At 39.9% G+C, this 15,216-nt stretch overlaps 2 protein-coding genes across 3 annotated transcripts in view; one reads left to right on the top strand and one right to left on the bottom strand.

Annotated features, from left to right (window-relative positions):
* ric1 (RIC1 homolog, RAB6A GEF complex partner 1) overlaps window positions 1-7,714 on the bottom strand; it is a 40,363-nt gene extending 32,649 nt beyond the window's left edge. For both annotated transcript variants that reach the window (XM_084383007.1, XM_084383008.1), the window contains exons 1-2: window positions 7,084-7,714; window positions 853-960 (exon numbers count right to left, since the gene is read on the bottom strand). In XM_084383007.1, the coding sequence (XP_084239133.1) occupies window positions 853-960; window positions 7,084-7,224 (249 nt within the window). In that variant the 5' untranslated portion in view covers window positions 7,225-7,714. The remainder of the gene's footprint in view (window positions 1-852; window positions 961-7,083) is intronic.
* A 1,975-nt stretch (window positions 7,715-9,689) lies between these two features.
* Window positions 9,690-13,054, top strand: exosc2 (exosome component 2). Its single transcript, XM_084382694.1, has 9 exons — window positions 9,690-9,906; window positions 10,528-10,629; window positions 10,779-10,824; window positions 10,938-11,027; window positions 11,164-11,229; window positions 11,322-11,390; window positions 11,559-11,735; window positions 12,005-12,133; window positions 12,703-13,054. Exons 1-9 carry the CDS (start codon window positions 9,785-9,787, stop codon window positions 12,781-12,783), a joined length of 882 nt encoding a protein of 293 aa, XP_084238820.1. The 5' UTR covers window positions 9,690-9,784; the 3' UTR covers window positions 12,784-13,054.
* Window positions 13,055-15,216: the final 2,162 nt, after the last annotated feature.

The raw sequence follows: 15,216 nt of genomic DNA, 5'->3' as shown, positions 1-15,216 counted from the left end.
GTATCTGGAGCTCAGCATAACAGCAAAAAATAGGACAAACGCTGCCGTTTAGAGAATTGCAGCCGCACTTTCATTTTTCTCTTTCTAGCATTTGTCATGCTTTTTCTACTGTGAGCAGTTGTCATGCTGTTTCTACTGCTACAGTTACAACTGCAGCTGCTTCTGTGGTTTTCCACAACAGAAGGATCCTGATAAAATCCTATTGTTGGTGTTCAATTGCTGAAGCTTCTTCTACCCACTGACTGCAACTCCACATGCAGTAAATCAACATGGTAACATAGTGAGAAGAGAGGGAATTACTGACAATAAAAGCAGGAAGAAAAACCAAACAGGTGAGACAAGAGAGTGAGAAAGCGAAAGAGAAAAGGAGGTGACTGCAGATTACAGTCAACCACACATACAACACCTAACGACCGACCTTACAGAAACAGCTAGTTACGCAGCTGTTTACATTATAACTTCACTATGAGTGGCTGGTTTGAAGACTGTATGGATGTGGGTCATGTAAAGTTTTTCCACCAACATTGTCATACATAACATTATAATGAAAATGACATGAAACACAATCATAGTGTTGTTGACTTCTCATGGCTTATTTATGACATATTGTGTTGATTTTCTACTGATGTGTAAAAGGTGAGAATATAATTTCTGGGTGCATGTGTCAGTACTTCATCTGGAGTGAACAACGAAGTCACACTCTTTTTATATTACAGAAATTAGCAGTCAGTTTCCCAGTCATAAGTATACTATTTTTGAAGTAAGCAATGTATTTAAGCATGTTGTACTTACAAGACACGGGCATCAATCAAACTGCAAATATAAGATGAGAAGATGGAGTTGTGTACTTACAGCTACAGCTATCATGGAGTCGTCTGGTTTCCATTCTGCCTTCTGGTAGAAGCCAAACTGGGCCGCCGCCTTTGCAGACTCGATATAGCTGACTATCAAAACACTGGGCTGTGGGTGGGGAGAGATATGGGAAAGAAAATTAGCACTTTTAACATTCTGCCTTCTCCACATATGATAACCAAAAACAAGAAGAAAACAACACAACCGAGTATGTACTTCGACTACCAAAAAATGTCTCAAGATTGAAATAAAAGACCTACAGTTACATTTAAATAGGTTTGAGGTCTGAATGTTTCGTGAAGACAGTTTAATAATCCAGTTCAGACATGACGAAAGACAGCATGGCTAAAACATAGATTTATAATCAGACATTCCCAGTGTTTTTCTTTTAGAGAACATTGATCACTTTTTGTTTTCTCTCGGAGCTGCAACAGTTAGTGAATCAACAGACAATTAATCTGCAACTATTTTGATTAATAATTTTAAACATTGTAGCAAATTGAATATGTTTGGCTTCGACAAGACATGACGTATTGACGTAGCTTGAATTGTAGGAAATTTTTCAGTTTTCTTTAGGCTCTCACTTAAACTGTAAGTAAAAAAACAAAATACACAAAGGCAATCAGTTGTTTTGGACGGACACAAATACAATTCAGAATGTTTTTTTTAATTGCTCCAATAATGAGGGCAATTGAAAAGCAACTAAATAAACTCTGGACGGAGCAACACAAACATCTATTCAGCTGAATTATATTTTTAATATGCAGAAAGCACAATAACATTTTCAGTGTTTTTTTTCACCAATCATTTCACTACCTCCAATATTGATGCTTCAGCAAAAAAGCAATGCAGACAAGGTGCAAAATTAACGTTCACCCACTAAATGGGTAGTGAATGTTTAAATTTTACCATCCACTCAAAAGATGAGCAGTGGGTTTCTGGCTGGTGGGTGAAGCAAATCAACCTGCATTTGGGTGTTGGCTGGTGCGAAATTTGTGCCCTGAATACAGATGCAAATTTAGTCCTGAAGTAATAAAATGGTTACGACATCCGGCTGTTGCATTTAACTTGAAATTTCAGCCCAGCAAGCAAACAAAATCACATTCAGAATGCTGTTCATGCCGCGCAACACAGACAGATGAACAGGCGTGTACACAGACAGACTTTGCCTGAGGCCGTTGCCCTTAATATGCCTCTACCCTTAAATCACCACAGCAGATATTTATCTGGATCACAGAGCAATCATCACTACCAGTTCATTCCAATCCACTAATGAAACACAACAAACAATAAGATCGGTATGTTTATCTACAGCCAGATGAGTTATTTATGACTGTGTAACTTCAACCAACAAATTGCAACACCAGCAGGTGTTAAAACAGCTGTTGAAGATGAGCACTGGTGATAAAGTCTGTTTCTGAACACCAGAAACAGCCGACAAAGCTAAATCTTAAGAACCAGTGGAAATCCATGGCCGATAACTTACAGTTTATTCATGTTGTAAACCTGTATAGCTCTACTTTCATAGCAATGATTAATACTGAGGCTGAATCAATACCTACTGAATCATACTGTAAATGTAACTAAAAGAGTTGCATGACTCCTCATTTATTTTTTAGCAAGCACTCAGCATTGCCAGTAGGTCTCGTAGCATTCTGGTGACCTCTTTTGATTCAGTTGATAAGAGCTGCAACGTTCAATCAATTAGTTGTCACCTATTAAAGTAAACTATTTTTTCTTTTTTTTAAGAAAATAAAAGTGACATTTTCCTTTCCAGCTTCTTAAATGTGGATATTTTCTGGTTTCCTTCCTTCTCAGTGACAGTGAACTGAATATCTTTGGGCTGTGGATAATACATGATATTAGAGGACGGTCAGTGAGACATGAAACAGCTCTTGCACAAGATTAGCAGGGCACTGTACACTTGATGGTGATGGTCACGTAAATATCTCGTGTAATTCCAGCTATGCAACATTAGACCTTGTACCCAGTCACGGTAATGAGAGAGCAGGTTGTGTCTCTTTCGTAGCATGAAATCTTTATGGTGCCAATGATACTTGGTGAAGCTTGCTCAGTGGGACACCGAAAGAGAAACCTCTCTCCTTGTTACATGTTGCAATATTATCAGACTGCAATCAGAATAAACTCATTAGGTGTTCTGTAATTTAAAGAGGGGGGAAAACGAGAGGTACCCCGTGATTACATTTAGGAATGAAAACAGTTCAACATTGTGGCAGCTCAATAGAATCACATATAGTGCAGTCTCTAAAGTAGATCGCTAGTTTTGTTTGCATCTGTACTGTAGTGCACTGGATTAAAATTAATGAGGTTAATTAAAGTGCTGATTTTTACCATTCTCATTACATCTGATCTCTTGAACTCCTTGTATTACAAAACAATTTGGAAATTAACCTATTCGCACTTTGGAGAAATCATCTGTTTGAATAACATTAAAAAATAAGCTTAAAGGTATTTCTGGTACAGAAATTAATTCATATACTGTGTTCATTTATGGATTACATATTACAAAACCATTCAACTCTTTCTCTGCAGCTGCACTAAAAGTTAACTGTACCAAAGTCTATCTTGGCTTCCTTGGTCATTGCCCTCTACCTGAAAAACACTGATATTCCCTCCATTCTGTCAGTCTGTTCCTACACAATGTTAATATGTTGTTATTTCTACAACCACTCATTAAAAAAAGAATTAAAAGCTGCAACAATTTGTCCATTAATTGATTAGATGTCAACTATAAAATGAATCGGCAACTATTTCGATCATCAATCACTTGTTTTGAGTCATTTTTCTGAAAAAATGTAAAAAAATATCGGATTTTAGCTTCTCACACGTGAATATTTTCTGATTTCTTTCATCTTCATTTTATGGGTTAAACAACCAGTTGCAAAAAATGCCTTCAAACAAAGAGCAAAGGGAATAATGAGGAAATCTAGAAAAAGTCAGGATTTTCTCAAATCAACCATCAATAACTTTGGTTATTGGACTTTTCAAGTTTGGAAAACCAGCCCTGCAGGCAGGTATACTGCCCACTAACACAATGACGGCCAAGAGAAAAAAGTGGTCCTGAGGGACCCCGAGTATGACAACATCCCGAACAAAAAAAGCGGTGTACATGGTTTAAACTGATCTTAAACTGAAATAGTTTATAAGGTATTACTGACTCCAACTTGTGCATTTCCCCTGCATTGCCATTTCCCATGCTCTTCCACAATAACATGCAGTTAGTTGGTGTAACAGAAGAAATCCCAGGGGAGCATAAAGGATTACACTCACACACACACCACTATGTGCAACCATATGTGCGCATACACACACACACAATCCTGCTCATTTTCACAGGCACCCAGAGCTAACTATGGTGCCACTATTGCATAATAACACCACTACCACACCGACAAACTCCATCCCTCTATTCCTAGACACCGTGAGCAGTACCATACAGCCGTGGCAGGGCGACATAACAGAACGACTACAAGGCTAAGCCACTGTGCTACACGGATTAAGAAACAGTGCCTCAAATGAGCTAGTCTGGCTCAGGCTGCACTGGCCGAGGTCGAGGATAGATGGGATTAAAGAGAATAGACCTGTTGGCAAAATGATGGCTGAGAGCACTCCCAATCTGGGAGGGGAGGGGAAAGGCAGATTTCCAATCATCATGATTCACCAAGTAACCTGAACAACATGTTAAAGTGTTTCTAAAGGGAAATATGCAGCAGAACAAATGAATGATGTTGATACACTAAGTCACGCTATATATGAATAAGGACAGTTATTTTTGTTATGTTATTAACTTTTATGCATTTTTTTTAACCTTTAGACTCAGCTATGGGAGCCAAATAAACAAGGAAATGTGTGTCACATAACTATAAACACAGCAAGGATCTGTAGAGGACAAAATTGATGGCATAACGATAATGCAATCAACGATTACACACACTATACCCAATCTAATATCACAATCCTGATATTATATTGATATATAGCCAAATTTGCCATGTTTGCTTTAAAGATATAATTAGAAAGTGCAGTACTTGAGAGAGTTGTGCTTGACAGTGAACTTAAGTGACATAATGGGTATAACAGATGTGAAAGGTGCATGTCAAGAGGAAGACGCTGCTCCAATCAACATTCCGGACACAATCCTTTTCCTGGACGCCTCATTGATACTCGCAGGCAGGCAAACTTCTTAAGAACGAGAGGAAGGAAAACATGGTCCCATCCTGTGTGGGCCTCAGGAAATCAGCAGTGACCCTGATCCATTGTTACTACAACTCAATAATATACAAGCTGTGTGGAACGCAGACTGCTGTAAACAGTGTCCTCAACTGCATGTTATCAAATCAAACAGCTCTTCTGCATATCAGCATGGTGAATCTGAGATATTCAAACACATGGAGGACAGGGGAGTACAGTTCATAGTAATCACAGAACAGGTCCTTACTTGGAATTTCATTGGACTTTTCAATTTTATCAGCTGCTGATATGCTGAGCCTGGAAACACAGGGGTTTCCCTGGAAATGGCATCATGACAACATTCTCTGACTCAAAGTTAAAATATATTGCGTAACAAATTAATGAATAAAGACAAAGGCGAAGGATCTCATCTGTGGTAGCTGCCACAGAAGCCCTTAGAATTATACTTGAACTCAGCCTTCAGATCAATTGTGACGGTGTGCTTATGTTCGATTCATAAAAGATGCTGAGCATAGAAAAAACCTTGCTTAGGCATGTTATAAGAATCCCATTTGTAACTTACACGCATTTGATCTATAAATCTCAAATCAATTTATACTGATGGCACGTGTGTTGCAATTCCCCCTTGTTTAATGCTAGCAGAAATGAGGGTTTAGTCTGGAGTAGCCATGGACCAAAAGATGAAACATTTTGGAAGCGAGCTGGTATTAGAGATGGTAGAGGATATCGAAGCCAGGCAATACATATTATTAGGCGGACTAAATAGTGGGTTGACACACAAAGTCAAACACACAGTTTGGGAGTGTGTCGCCGCTGCATATTGCTCATAAAGCTCATGCAAAATCCATCACAGCTTTGGAGACATATGCAATATCATAAACAGCAGGACATAAACTTAAGTAAAGTCTAGATTTGGCTTCAAAATAAAATCATTCCCACGTCAAAGTAAGGATTTGTAGAGAGGGAACCAGTTTCAGCATTAGACCCTTTTTTTCTGAAGTCATACCAGTTAAATTCATGACTTGCATTCTACTGGTAAAGAGCTTGTCCCAAGATTACTGTCATAATAAATACAAAAAGAGATCGAGCCCACACTGGACGCCACCTACAGCGAAGGCCATTTAGAAAATAACAACTCATCAGAGCATGAAAAGAACATTTTATTTTCATGCCACTATTAAATGCTCCTTCTGTATTATGCTGATGGAGCGAAACATGGGAAATAAAGGGATTAAATGAAGGGCTGACGTTTGTTTACGTGAATCATTCGGCTGTGGCCTCAGCCTAAAAGATGTGGCATTAGGGCTGAGCTGCTGCCTGACAGAACATACCACAACATGCGGTCAGACAGTAGTGACAATGTGTTTTAAGCACTACTAAAAAAATAAATAAAATCCCGAGCTGATAATGACTGAAACTTTGAACTCTAGGAGCCTTTGGAGGCAGGGTGATAAAAATAGAAAATGTCACGAAAAGTACTGAATGTACCCGAGAACCCGAGTCTGTTTACTCTGCATGACATTCATCAGGTGGATCCTTCAGTTCCTGCGGCTGGCAGGATGGAAATCCACCAAGCCTTTGTCATGAATGAGTGACATTACACACGTGAAAGAGATACAACCATGCTTTCGTAATGCGTCACACGTATGCGGATATATATTCATACTGTTATGATGCGTAACAATGTCAGCTGTCATCTGTGTAATAGGTGTGGAGGTGGCACTGTGAATCAAAGCAAATAACCTCCAGGTAGCTCGTCATCACCGTCCTCCATGTATATTAATTATCCTTTTAATAAACATGAGGGGCAGGCGGCCAGATTGCCACGCAGTAGATTTTGACTGAAAATAAATGATAGCTGTTGTAGGTGTTGGAAAAGCAGGAGCAATCAGGTATACTGATTGTAACATGTTCGTATTAGCCTAAATGCCTGTGGCGCTGCTGCACGCACTGTTTTTGTCGGGACAGCAGAGTTCATGACCGAGCCGAGGCTGCTGCAGCCGGTTGCCTCAAACTTACCCGACTAAACCAGATGCTGAGCTGGGTCTCTGACAACACGGCGAAGTAAAACCTCTGGGAGCTGGGCTGGATGTGAAAGGGCTCCTCTTCACTCCTCAGCGGACAAAGCAGCCTCCGGGGCCAGCCGGTTAGAAAATACATGACGGCAAACTCACTCCGCTTCGACACTCCACAAACAGTGTCGCAATGCCAGGATCGTCGGTGCCCCCTTTTTCCCCCGAAAGTGTTTTTTAATCCGAGTGAGTCATGGGTGCTGTCTCCGTAAAGGTAAAAACTTTAAGTGGGTGCATGCAGTCCAGCGTTTACTCTGGTCGAGCTATCGATTCACGAACGCCGTAGAGAAAGATCCCAGCAGCCGATGAGGCTACACGGCTAACCCTTGGCTAGCATTGGCTTTCCAAGTTGAAGCTAATGAGCGGTCCAAGGCAACGGCTGACCGAAAACAAAAACAACCAGGGCCGAAGGGACAGCATACAGCACCGAACGGCGAACTGCGGCAGACTAATGGGTCGATTAACTTTCGCTCCTGCTGCCGTGTCAGTTCTTACGGTGTCTGGACCAACGGTGTTTAATAGCGGTAAAGCGTCCAGTTTTCACTCCTCTGTGCTCCACCGTCGCCATCTTTACAAGAGTCTGCCCGACTCAACGCTGATTGGCGACGACGGAGACGTTTGCGTGGTGTTGACATCTGACGTCACCGCTCCGTTATGTGAGACCGTGGTTAAATACAGTTGCGTTGAGGGCAACGTGGCTCAGTGCTGACATCTGGTGGTGTAAATGAAACCATGCAGGGGAAAACACACATCCACTGTCATGTCTCGATATATTCATGAGCTGTAAATTGTGAAACAGTTTGTTGATAAGAAATGTGATTTAACCAGTCAGGTTGCAACCTGTCTCATTTAAGAGAATATAAGAGTTTTTTCAAAGGTCCACTCAGTTATCATCATTAAAAAGAAAATATATATATATATTAGTTAAGTCACATCAACAAAACAGACAACATACAAACATGAAAGGATTACTTCACTTTTATAACATATATCAAGCATTTTCATGGTAAAAGTGACCTAATTTAAATAAGTATATGTTTTAAAGATGTAAAGAAAAAAGGCAAGGCAAGTTTATTTGTATAGCACAATTCAGACACAAGGCAACTCAAAGTGCTTAACAAGGCCATAACATAACATTAAAAGACATCAAAAATTGCATTTAAAAGTCATCAAAAACAAATAGACAGACATCAAGAAGCAAAACATTAAAACTAGTAAGCTAAGCTAATAAACTAAGCTAAAATAGAATAGGTTTAAAAGAGACATGACAATAACAGTTAGAGTGCAGTTCAAGATATTAATGTTGACCTGTACCTGACAACCTCAGAGGTCTGGATGGTTCACATAGCATATATATATTTTGGCCCTAAACCAGTGCTTTATAAACCAACAGCAGGATTTTGAAATCTATTCTTTGACAGACAGGGAGTCAGTGTAAAGATCTAACAACTGGAGTGATGTCAGCTACTCATTTATAATATAACCTTAATCTATGTGCCCATTTTTTCAAAATGTAATCTTGTCTGATTATTGGCCTAGTTACTTATTTTTTGTAATCTGATTATATAATCCTGATTACACACAAACCCATCCCTGGCAATAGCAGGAATAAAAACTATAAATAACAATCTCAAAACATAAAATTAGGATCCTATTTAATAAGGAGAGCCTTATGATTAAGTTGGACATAAAGGAAATGGATGGGCAAATTTCTTTATTAAATGCCATTACATTTGCACCAGTTGGTACCATTAAGTGAGAGTTTAAATAAGTTTGTCAAAAATCCTAACTTTCTGGTTAAATATCCGAAATGACTAAAACAAGTTGTCCAAAATGTATTTTAATTTCTCACTGCAATATTATTTCGATGACCCCCTGTATGTTACATGTATTAAGTCTCTGTTTTTTGTATTACTTTATGATGATGTGTACTGGCTGTGTTGAATACTGTTCCAAACCATGTTGTGCCTCAGGGACAATAAAGACTTGGAGCACTTGGAGCAGATATGTATGAATTTTCTCATGTTTTTCTGTTTCCTATTCGATAAAAAAAAAAAAAAACCTTCCAATGTTCCTTCAACTCCAAACCACACTGTTATTAGGGTTAAGGAAAAGGTGAGGTCATTGATGAAGCATTCAACAGGTTCAATGAGGAGGAGGTGTTCAACTGTAAGAGAAGATGAAAAGATAATTAAAGGTCACATCAACGATTCAGTGCGGTACAGGGTATTAGGAATTGTCGCACAATGTTTTTTTTGTTGTTTTTGTGTTTTTACTTTATAAGGAAAATATTACATAAAGGCACGATTCTATAAACTTCAGTACACATATCAGTGCAACAGGAGGCGGTAATGTCGCCAGAAGGCAAGAAGAAGAAGAAGAAGAAGAAGAAGAAGAAGAAAGAATTTTTAGCTTAGCAAGCTTAGTCAGCTGGCTAAATGCTACATATATACTTTATTAAACATTTTTACACGTTAAATGAGCTTATTTGGGTGTTTTTAAGTTACTGGTGACTGTATTTAGAAAAACAACAAAATAAAAACAAACAGTTAGACCCATTCTTCAGTAGGTGGCGGTATAACACATATCGTTGTTTGCCAACTGCCAGGAAGAGAAGAAGAAGAAGAAGCAGCAGCAAAAGAAGAAGCATGGCGGCTGACATGAGATTACCAACTATTCGAAAAGCAGTCTCTCTATTTGATTCTGCCTCCGACCGAAAGGATCTGGTGGTCCCCGGCGATGTTATCACGTCAGATACTGGTTTCATGAGGTAGGCACTGGGTCTGTTGGTTCAGCGGTGGTGTGATCGGCTCCTGGGGCCGCACCATGTTGTCATGGAAAGAAAGCAACTGAGAGGAGTTTGACGATCTTTGGTGCTGGTTCTTCTACTAATACTTTACTTTTTAAAGCTGATTTTGGAAAAAGATAGGCCAAGCTTGACCGCCAGTTAACAATATTTACTCTTAAAAAAAACTATTATAGAGAATATTTGAAGTGAGCATCATCAGGAGATAGCAGTAAGATGGGGAAGCAGCATCATTATTCTGCAGGCTGCACCAACTTTAAATCGCCTCCCTAAAAAGGTTTTGCTAATTTGTACTCAATAATATGTATTGTTCTTTAACAGTTTATGTAGATTTAGACCTCATATCAAGCCCGTGTGCTCTGCCATCATCAGTGATTACAGTACCCGTGTCAGTGTACCCACCTGTCAGGGTAAATAATGGAAGTGAAAAGGCGATAGGGACTCTGAACACTAATCAAATCATTATTTAATCTTTTAACATCGTGGCTCTGTTGTCAGTGAGCACTATCTAACCCAGATTTATCTTCCCACATTGCTGTTTAGATGTATAACTGATTATCATTGTTTTACACCATTTATCCCCAGGGGTCACGGTACCTATGTCGATGAGGACAAGCTGACAGCGTCAGTCGCTGGAGAGGTGCAGAGAGTAGACAAGCTGATCTGTGTCAGACCACTTAAGACCAGGTAAGTGATTGACTTGAGGCGTTTACAGAGTTTCAAAGTGGGCCTAGTAGTGTTTAATTGATGTTTGCGCTGATTTTTATTTGTTTAAGTGATGCTGTTTTTGCAGAAGTTACGTGGTTATAATCTTGTTGTATGTTATTGTTTTGCAGGTTCAACGGTGAGGTTGGAGACGTGGTGGTTGGCAGAGTCACAGAGGTGAGGCACTGCCGACACATCTCCTCTCAAACGTGATATCTGATGTATTAAATGTATCCCTAAAATATATACCTCCAACAAGCTGTCTGACTATGTTTTTGTGATATGTTTAGGTGCAACAGAAACGGTGGAAGGTGGAGACCAACTCCCGGCTGGACTCTGTCCTCTTGCTGTCTTCTGTCAATCTGCCTGGAGGAGAGCTGGTGAGATGCTTGCTCTGTGTGCTTCACTGTTAGCTGAACTAACTCTATCCTATTGGAAAATGGGTTGGGACAGGGAAATCTGTTTAAGTCCAACTTTTATTGATTACTTCAAATGTTCATTTGATTTCCCCATTAGAGGAGACGATCAGCAGAAGATGAGCTCACCATGAGAGAATACCTTCAGGAGGGCGATCTCATCAGTGTAATTCACAGTACATTATAACCTTTCATTGGCTCCTCCTTTGTATATCTCTCATTTATAATGTTCGTGTTCATCTTTTCCTGTGCTTTCAGGCAGAGGTGCAGTCTGTCTTCTCAGATGGAGCGCTATCACTTCACACTCGTAGTTTAAAGTATGGAAAAGTAAGTTATTCCAATGTACACACAGACTTGCAGAGAGACTATCATAGTGATTTTGTTCCTTGATGAATGTTGTTACATTCTTCATTACAAAAAAATAAGCTGGTAATGCTTTCTTGTCTTTGCCAAGTTGACCCTAATATCCTGCCTCAACTTTCTTTGAACCATCAGTTGGGTCAGGGAGTGCTGGTTCAGCTTTCTCCTTCTCTGATCAAGAGGCAGAAAACACATTTCCACAACCTGCCGTGTGGTGCATCGATCATCCTTGGGAATAACGGCTTTGTGTGGTTGTATCCTACACCAGAACATCTGGAGGAGGAGGCTGGGGGCTTCTACACCTGCCTGGAGGTGGGACTAAAACCAAGTAGAAAAACCACAACTAGCAGTATTTTGTAGTTTCACCAGTAATTATATTGCTGAATACACACTCAGATTTCAATTAGGTGAGGTTGATGACTGATTGGATTGATATCCATGTACCTGGTGTTATTCAGATACCCTTAAGTAATTTGCAAATAGGAGTCACTTTATTAGTCTAATCTACTGCATCTAAATTATATTTCTTTTCATGTTTTGAACTTATTTGTTTGTGCATCTCTTGTCTCTTGCCCTTTCAGCCCGTCAGTCTGGCAGATCGAGAGGTGATTTCACGGTTGAGAAACTGCCTACTGGCTTTGGCTGCACACAAGGTCCTTTTGTATGACACCAGTGTTCTCTATTGCTACGAATCGTCAGTTCAGCACCAGGTAGGAAGCCATCAGAAAATGTTTGATGCGCTGTAGTCACTTATTTCAGTCTTTAACAGCATGTGATTCTTTTTGAATTACACCCACTGCCTCACAATGTAAAACAATGGCGATGAAAAGATATCGCAATTTTTTAAAAAAGTGGACTTTTCTGTGATGTATTGTGCCATCTGGTGGCCATATTGGAAATCTACAATCATCAATGATTCATTGCAGTTCTCAAAACAGTGTGACATGGTTGATTTTTATTGCTCTTTTGGGTGGGCAAATGATGACTTAATCAGTAATGCTTCTCATAAATACTGTGCTTGTGTAATATCAGCATGTTAGCTCATATGCTGTCATCATATTGTTGTTAACACATCTACGTGGCACACTTCAGTGTGGACATGGGCATTCGTTTGTAAAGTTTTAGCTAACTAAGCCCAACCCAGTTGTTTTATGGGTTACTGAGCAGCTTTGGTGTGTAAATATTGGTCACCAGGATCCATACAATGTTCGTGATGTTTAAACCAGATATTTTTCTGTGTGACTGATCTATAATTCTCTGCTTTATGTTGACTTCGTAGGTAAAGGACATCTTGAAACCAGAAGTAATGGAGGAGATAGTAATGTTGACGCAACAGAAGCTGTTGGAACAGGAAGGTTAAAGAGCATTAGTCCTGACTGTGACCTCGTTACAAAACTGTGATCACATCAAGCAGCTATGCCAGTGACTGGCCACCTGTATCAGAGGACTTAACTGGTCTTTTTTCAAAGCACCCTTCCTTTTATTTGCCTGCTAATGAAAAGGGTGGGTCGCTTTTTAAATTCTGCAGGAATCACTTGAGCAGCTGTTCTTAAGGTTTACAGAGGTATCGTGGAACACAACTTTTTATAATGTGTGTGTTGTATGCAATAAATTTTCTATAATTTACAGTACCTCTCAGTGTGGTGTCTTGTTGAAAAAAATGAAACAGAAAGGGGAAAAATAAAAGAGGTTTTATTTCAAATGGTATGCAAACTTTTCCCAGAGCATAACTGATATGTCAAAGGTTTTTATAATACTTAAATTACATTGATTTGTTACTGGTATCAGTCTACATGATGGAAAAAGCACTGAAGGTACTTTACAGTCTCATCATCATACACTACTCAAACTACTAGTACACTACTTTCATTTGGCTTTCATTGCATATCCATGCACATGTATATGTGCACCCATATCCCAATATCCCTAACTCATTTTTGAATAGTATATTTAATGTATTTAAAAAAAATGTTTTCCCCCAACATGCATGTGAGTTGGAGGGTGCTTTTGTCCCAGCTCGTGTGTTACATAGCTTCGATGAAACACACCAGAATGTAGACGTAACCAGTAAAGTAAAGTTAAAGTGTCAAAGGAAAGCTTTTCTCTGGGTATGTCCTCACAGTGGAGTTGCTCTGTCCTCCTGCGCTCCCAGCATAATAAAACCTTTGCTCAGGCCCCATGTACTAGCCCACGCACGCACGTGACGTCACACGTCGCCCCACCCACATATTTCTGTAAACCACCTTGCGTATGGAAGTATGGCGGCACCAGCGACTCCACTACTACTCGGCCAAAGTTTATTGCTCAGATTTTCACGTGAAAGCGATGAGTAAGTACGCGAACCGAGGGCTCGGTAACGAAGAGCTCGGCGACTGTAAACAGAGGAAAGCGTTTGCAGGAAGAGACGTCGGTCTCCGGCCGGCTGAGTTTCCTCGATTTCTCTTCACCTCCTTGATTGAAGTGCCTTTAGTCCGGGTACCACAGGGGAAGAAACTCCGCAAGACGGGTAGAGTGGACACGGAAGTTTGAAACCAACTGAACACTCTGCCTTTGGAAAGACTACTTGCAAAGCATTGACTTCTCTTGACCAGGGATGTTTTCTGAGACATTTAAGTGCACTTGACCGACGTTTATGACCAGCGTGTAAACAGCGAGCCAGCAAGATCCAACTGTTGAGTGCTCGATGCGCTGCATACCACCAGCTAACGTTAGTTAGCTTCCATGGCTACCTTCAACATTAGCCTGAGGTCGCCTGCTAACCAACGATATAACTGTTTCTATGACCGTGTAAGTATCCATGTACACGTGTCTTCACTCCACAAGTTTAACACTACGGTACAAGTTGAGGATATGTGCTAGAAGTCTGTCATTTTCACTTTAGTGCTTACTCCTGATGGTGTAATGTTTATGACGATGCTTTTGTAATCAAACAAGTTGCCCAGGCACAGTAGGGTTAGTAATAACAATAGTTAATGCATGTATGCAGCTTCAGTTTTATATGTCCTCCATGTTAACAGTTTTTGTGTCCAGTTATGTGTGTAGCCTGCAGGGTGTTGAGGTTTACTAGCGTTAGCTTGTCATTTAAAGAGCTTGATTTGTATTACAAAGGGGAAATTCAGTGGATGGACACGCTAGTTATAACAGGGAAATGGGGTTGTATACACAGGAAGCACAGGTAATGTAGGTGTACTGACAACAAACAGGAGCATACTTTTAATAGGTTTAGCATAAAGAGAGTTATTTGTCACAGAAACCTATCAGACAAATGTGCTTGGATTAAATGTAAAGTTTATTTTAAGCCAAGGATGCAGGCGTTTATTTCACCTCTTCACAATGAATGTGATTCTGCTGCAATCCAAGAGTAAGTCAGGATCATGTGTACACTTTGTATGGTGTTGGAATGCAGTTGAAAAAATGATATTGTTTTCACTGAGAGTCTGAGAAACCGTGTTGCATACTCCACATGCATTTATCTTTTATTAGGATGACGTTTCGGCCTGTAGGCGTTCTTCAAAATCAACAGTCATCTTCATGTTGAATCAATCTTGAAGAAGGCCTGAGGGCAAAAATGCCATTCTAATAAAAGATAAATGCATCTGGAGCCAGAGTGTGCGACAGTGTTTTCCTGCTCTCAAGTCCAGAACCCTTGGTGTGCATTACTTTTTGCTTTTGATGAAGTAATTAATGATGTTTTCCCCCTCCAGGTTACTTTAAAATGCCTTTCTTTGACCTCTGAAGCACTCAGGCTCCATTAATGCACTATAAACAGAGACATACTGGAGTAATACGGATC

Source organism: Pagrus pagrus, assembly GCF_965226575.1.
Source record: "Pagrus pagrus genome assembly, chromosome: 19".
NCBI classification, from domain to species: Eukaryota; Metazoa; Chordata; class Actinopteri; order Spariformes; family Sparidae; genus Pagrus; species Pagrus pagrus.
Note: the sequence above shows the minus strand (reverse complement) of the source record. Positions and strands in the feature narration are given on the sequence as shown.

Coding starts and splice junctions, on each gene's coding strand:
- exosc2 (XM_084382694.1), top strand. CDS start 9,785: ATGGCGGCTGACATGAGATTACCAACTATTCGAAAAGCAGTCTCTCTA. Junction 11,028..11,163: donor ATCTGCCTGGAGGAGAGCTG/GTGAGATGCTTG, acceptor TTTCCCCATTAG/AGGAGACGATCAGCAGAAGA. Junction 11,230..11,321: donor AGGAGGGCGATCTCATCAGT/GTAATTCACAGT, acceptor CTGTGCTTTCAG/GCAGAGGTGCAGTCTGTCTT.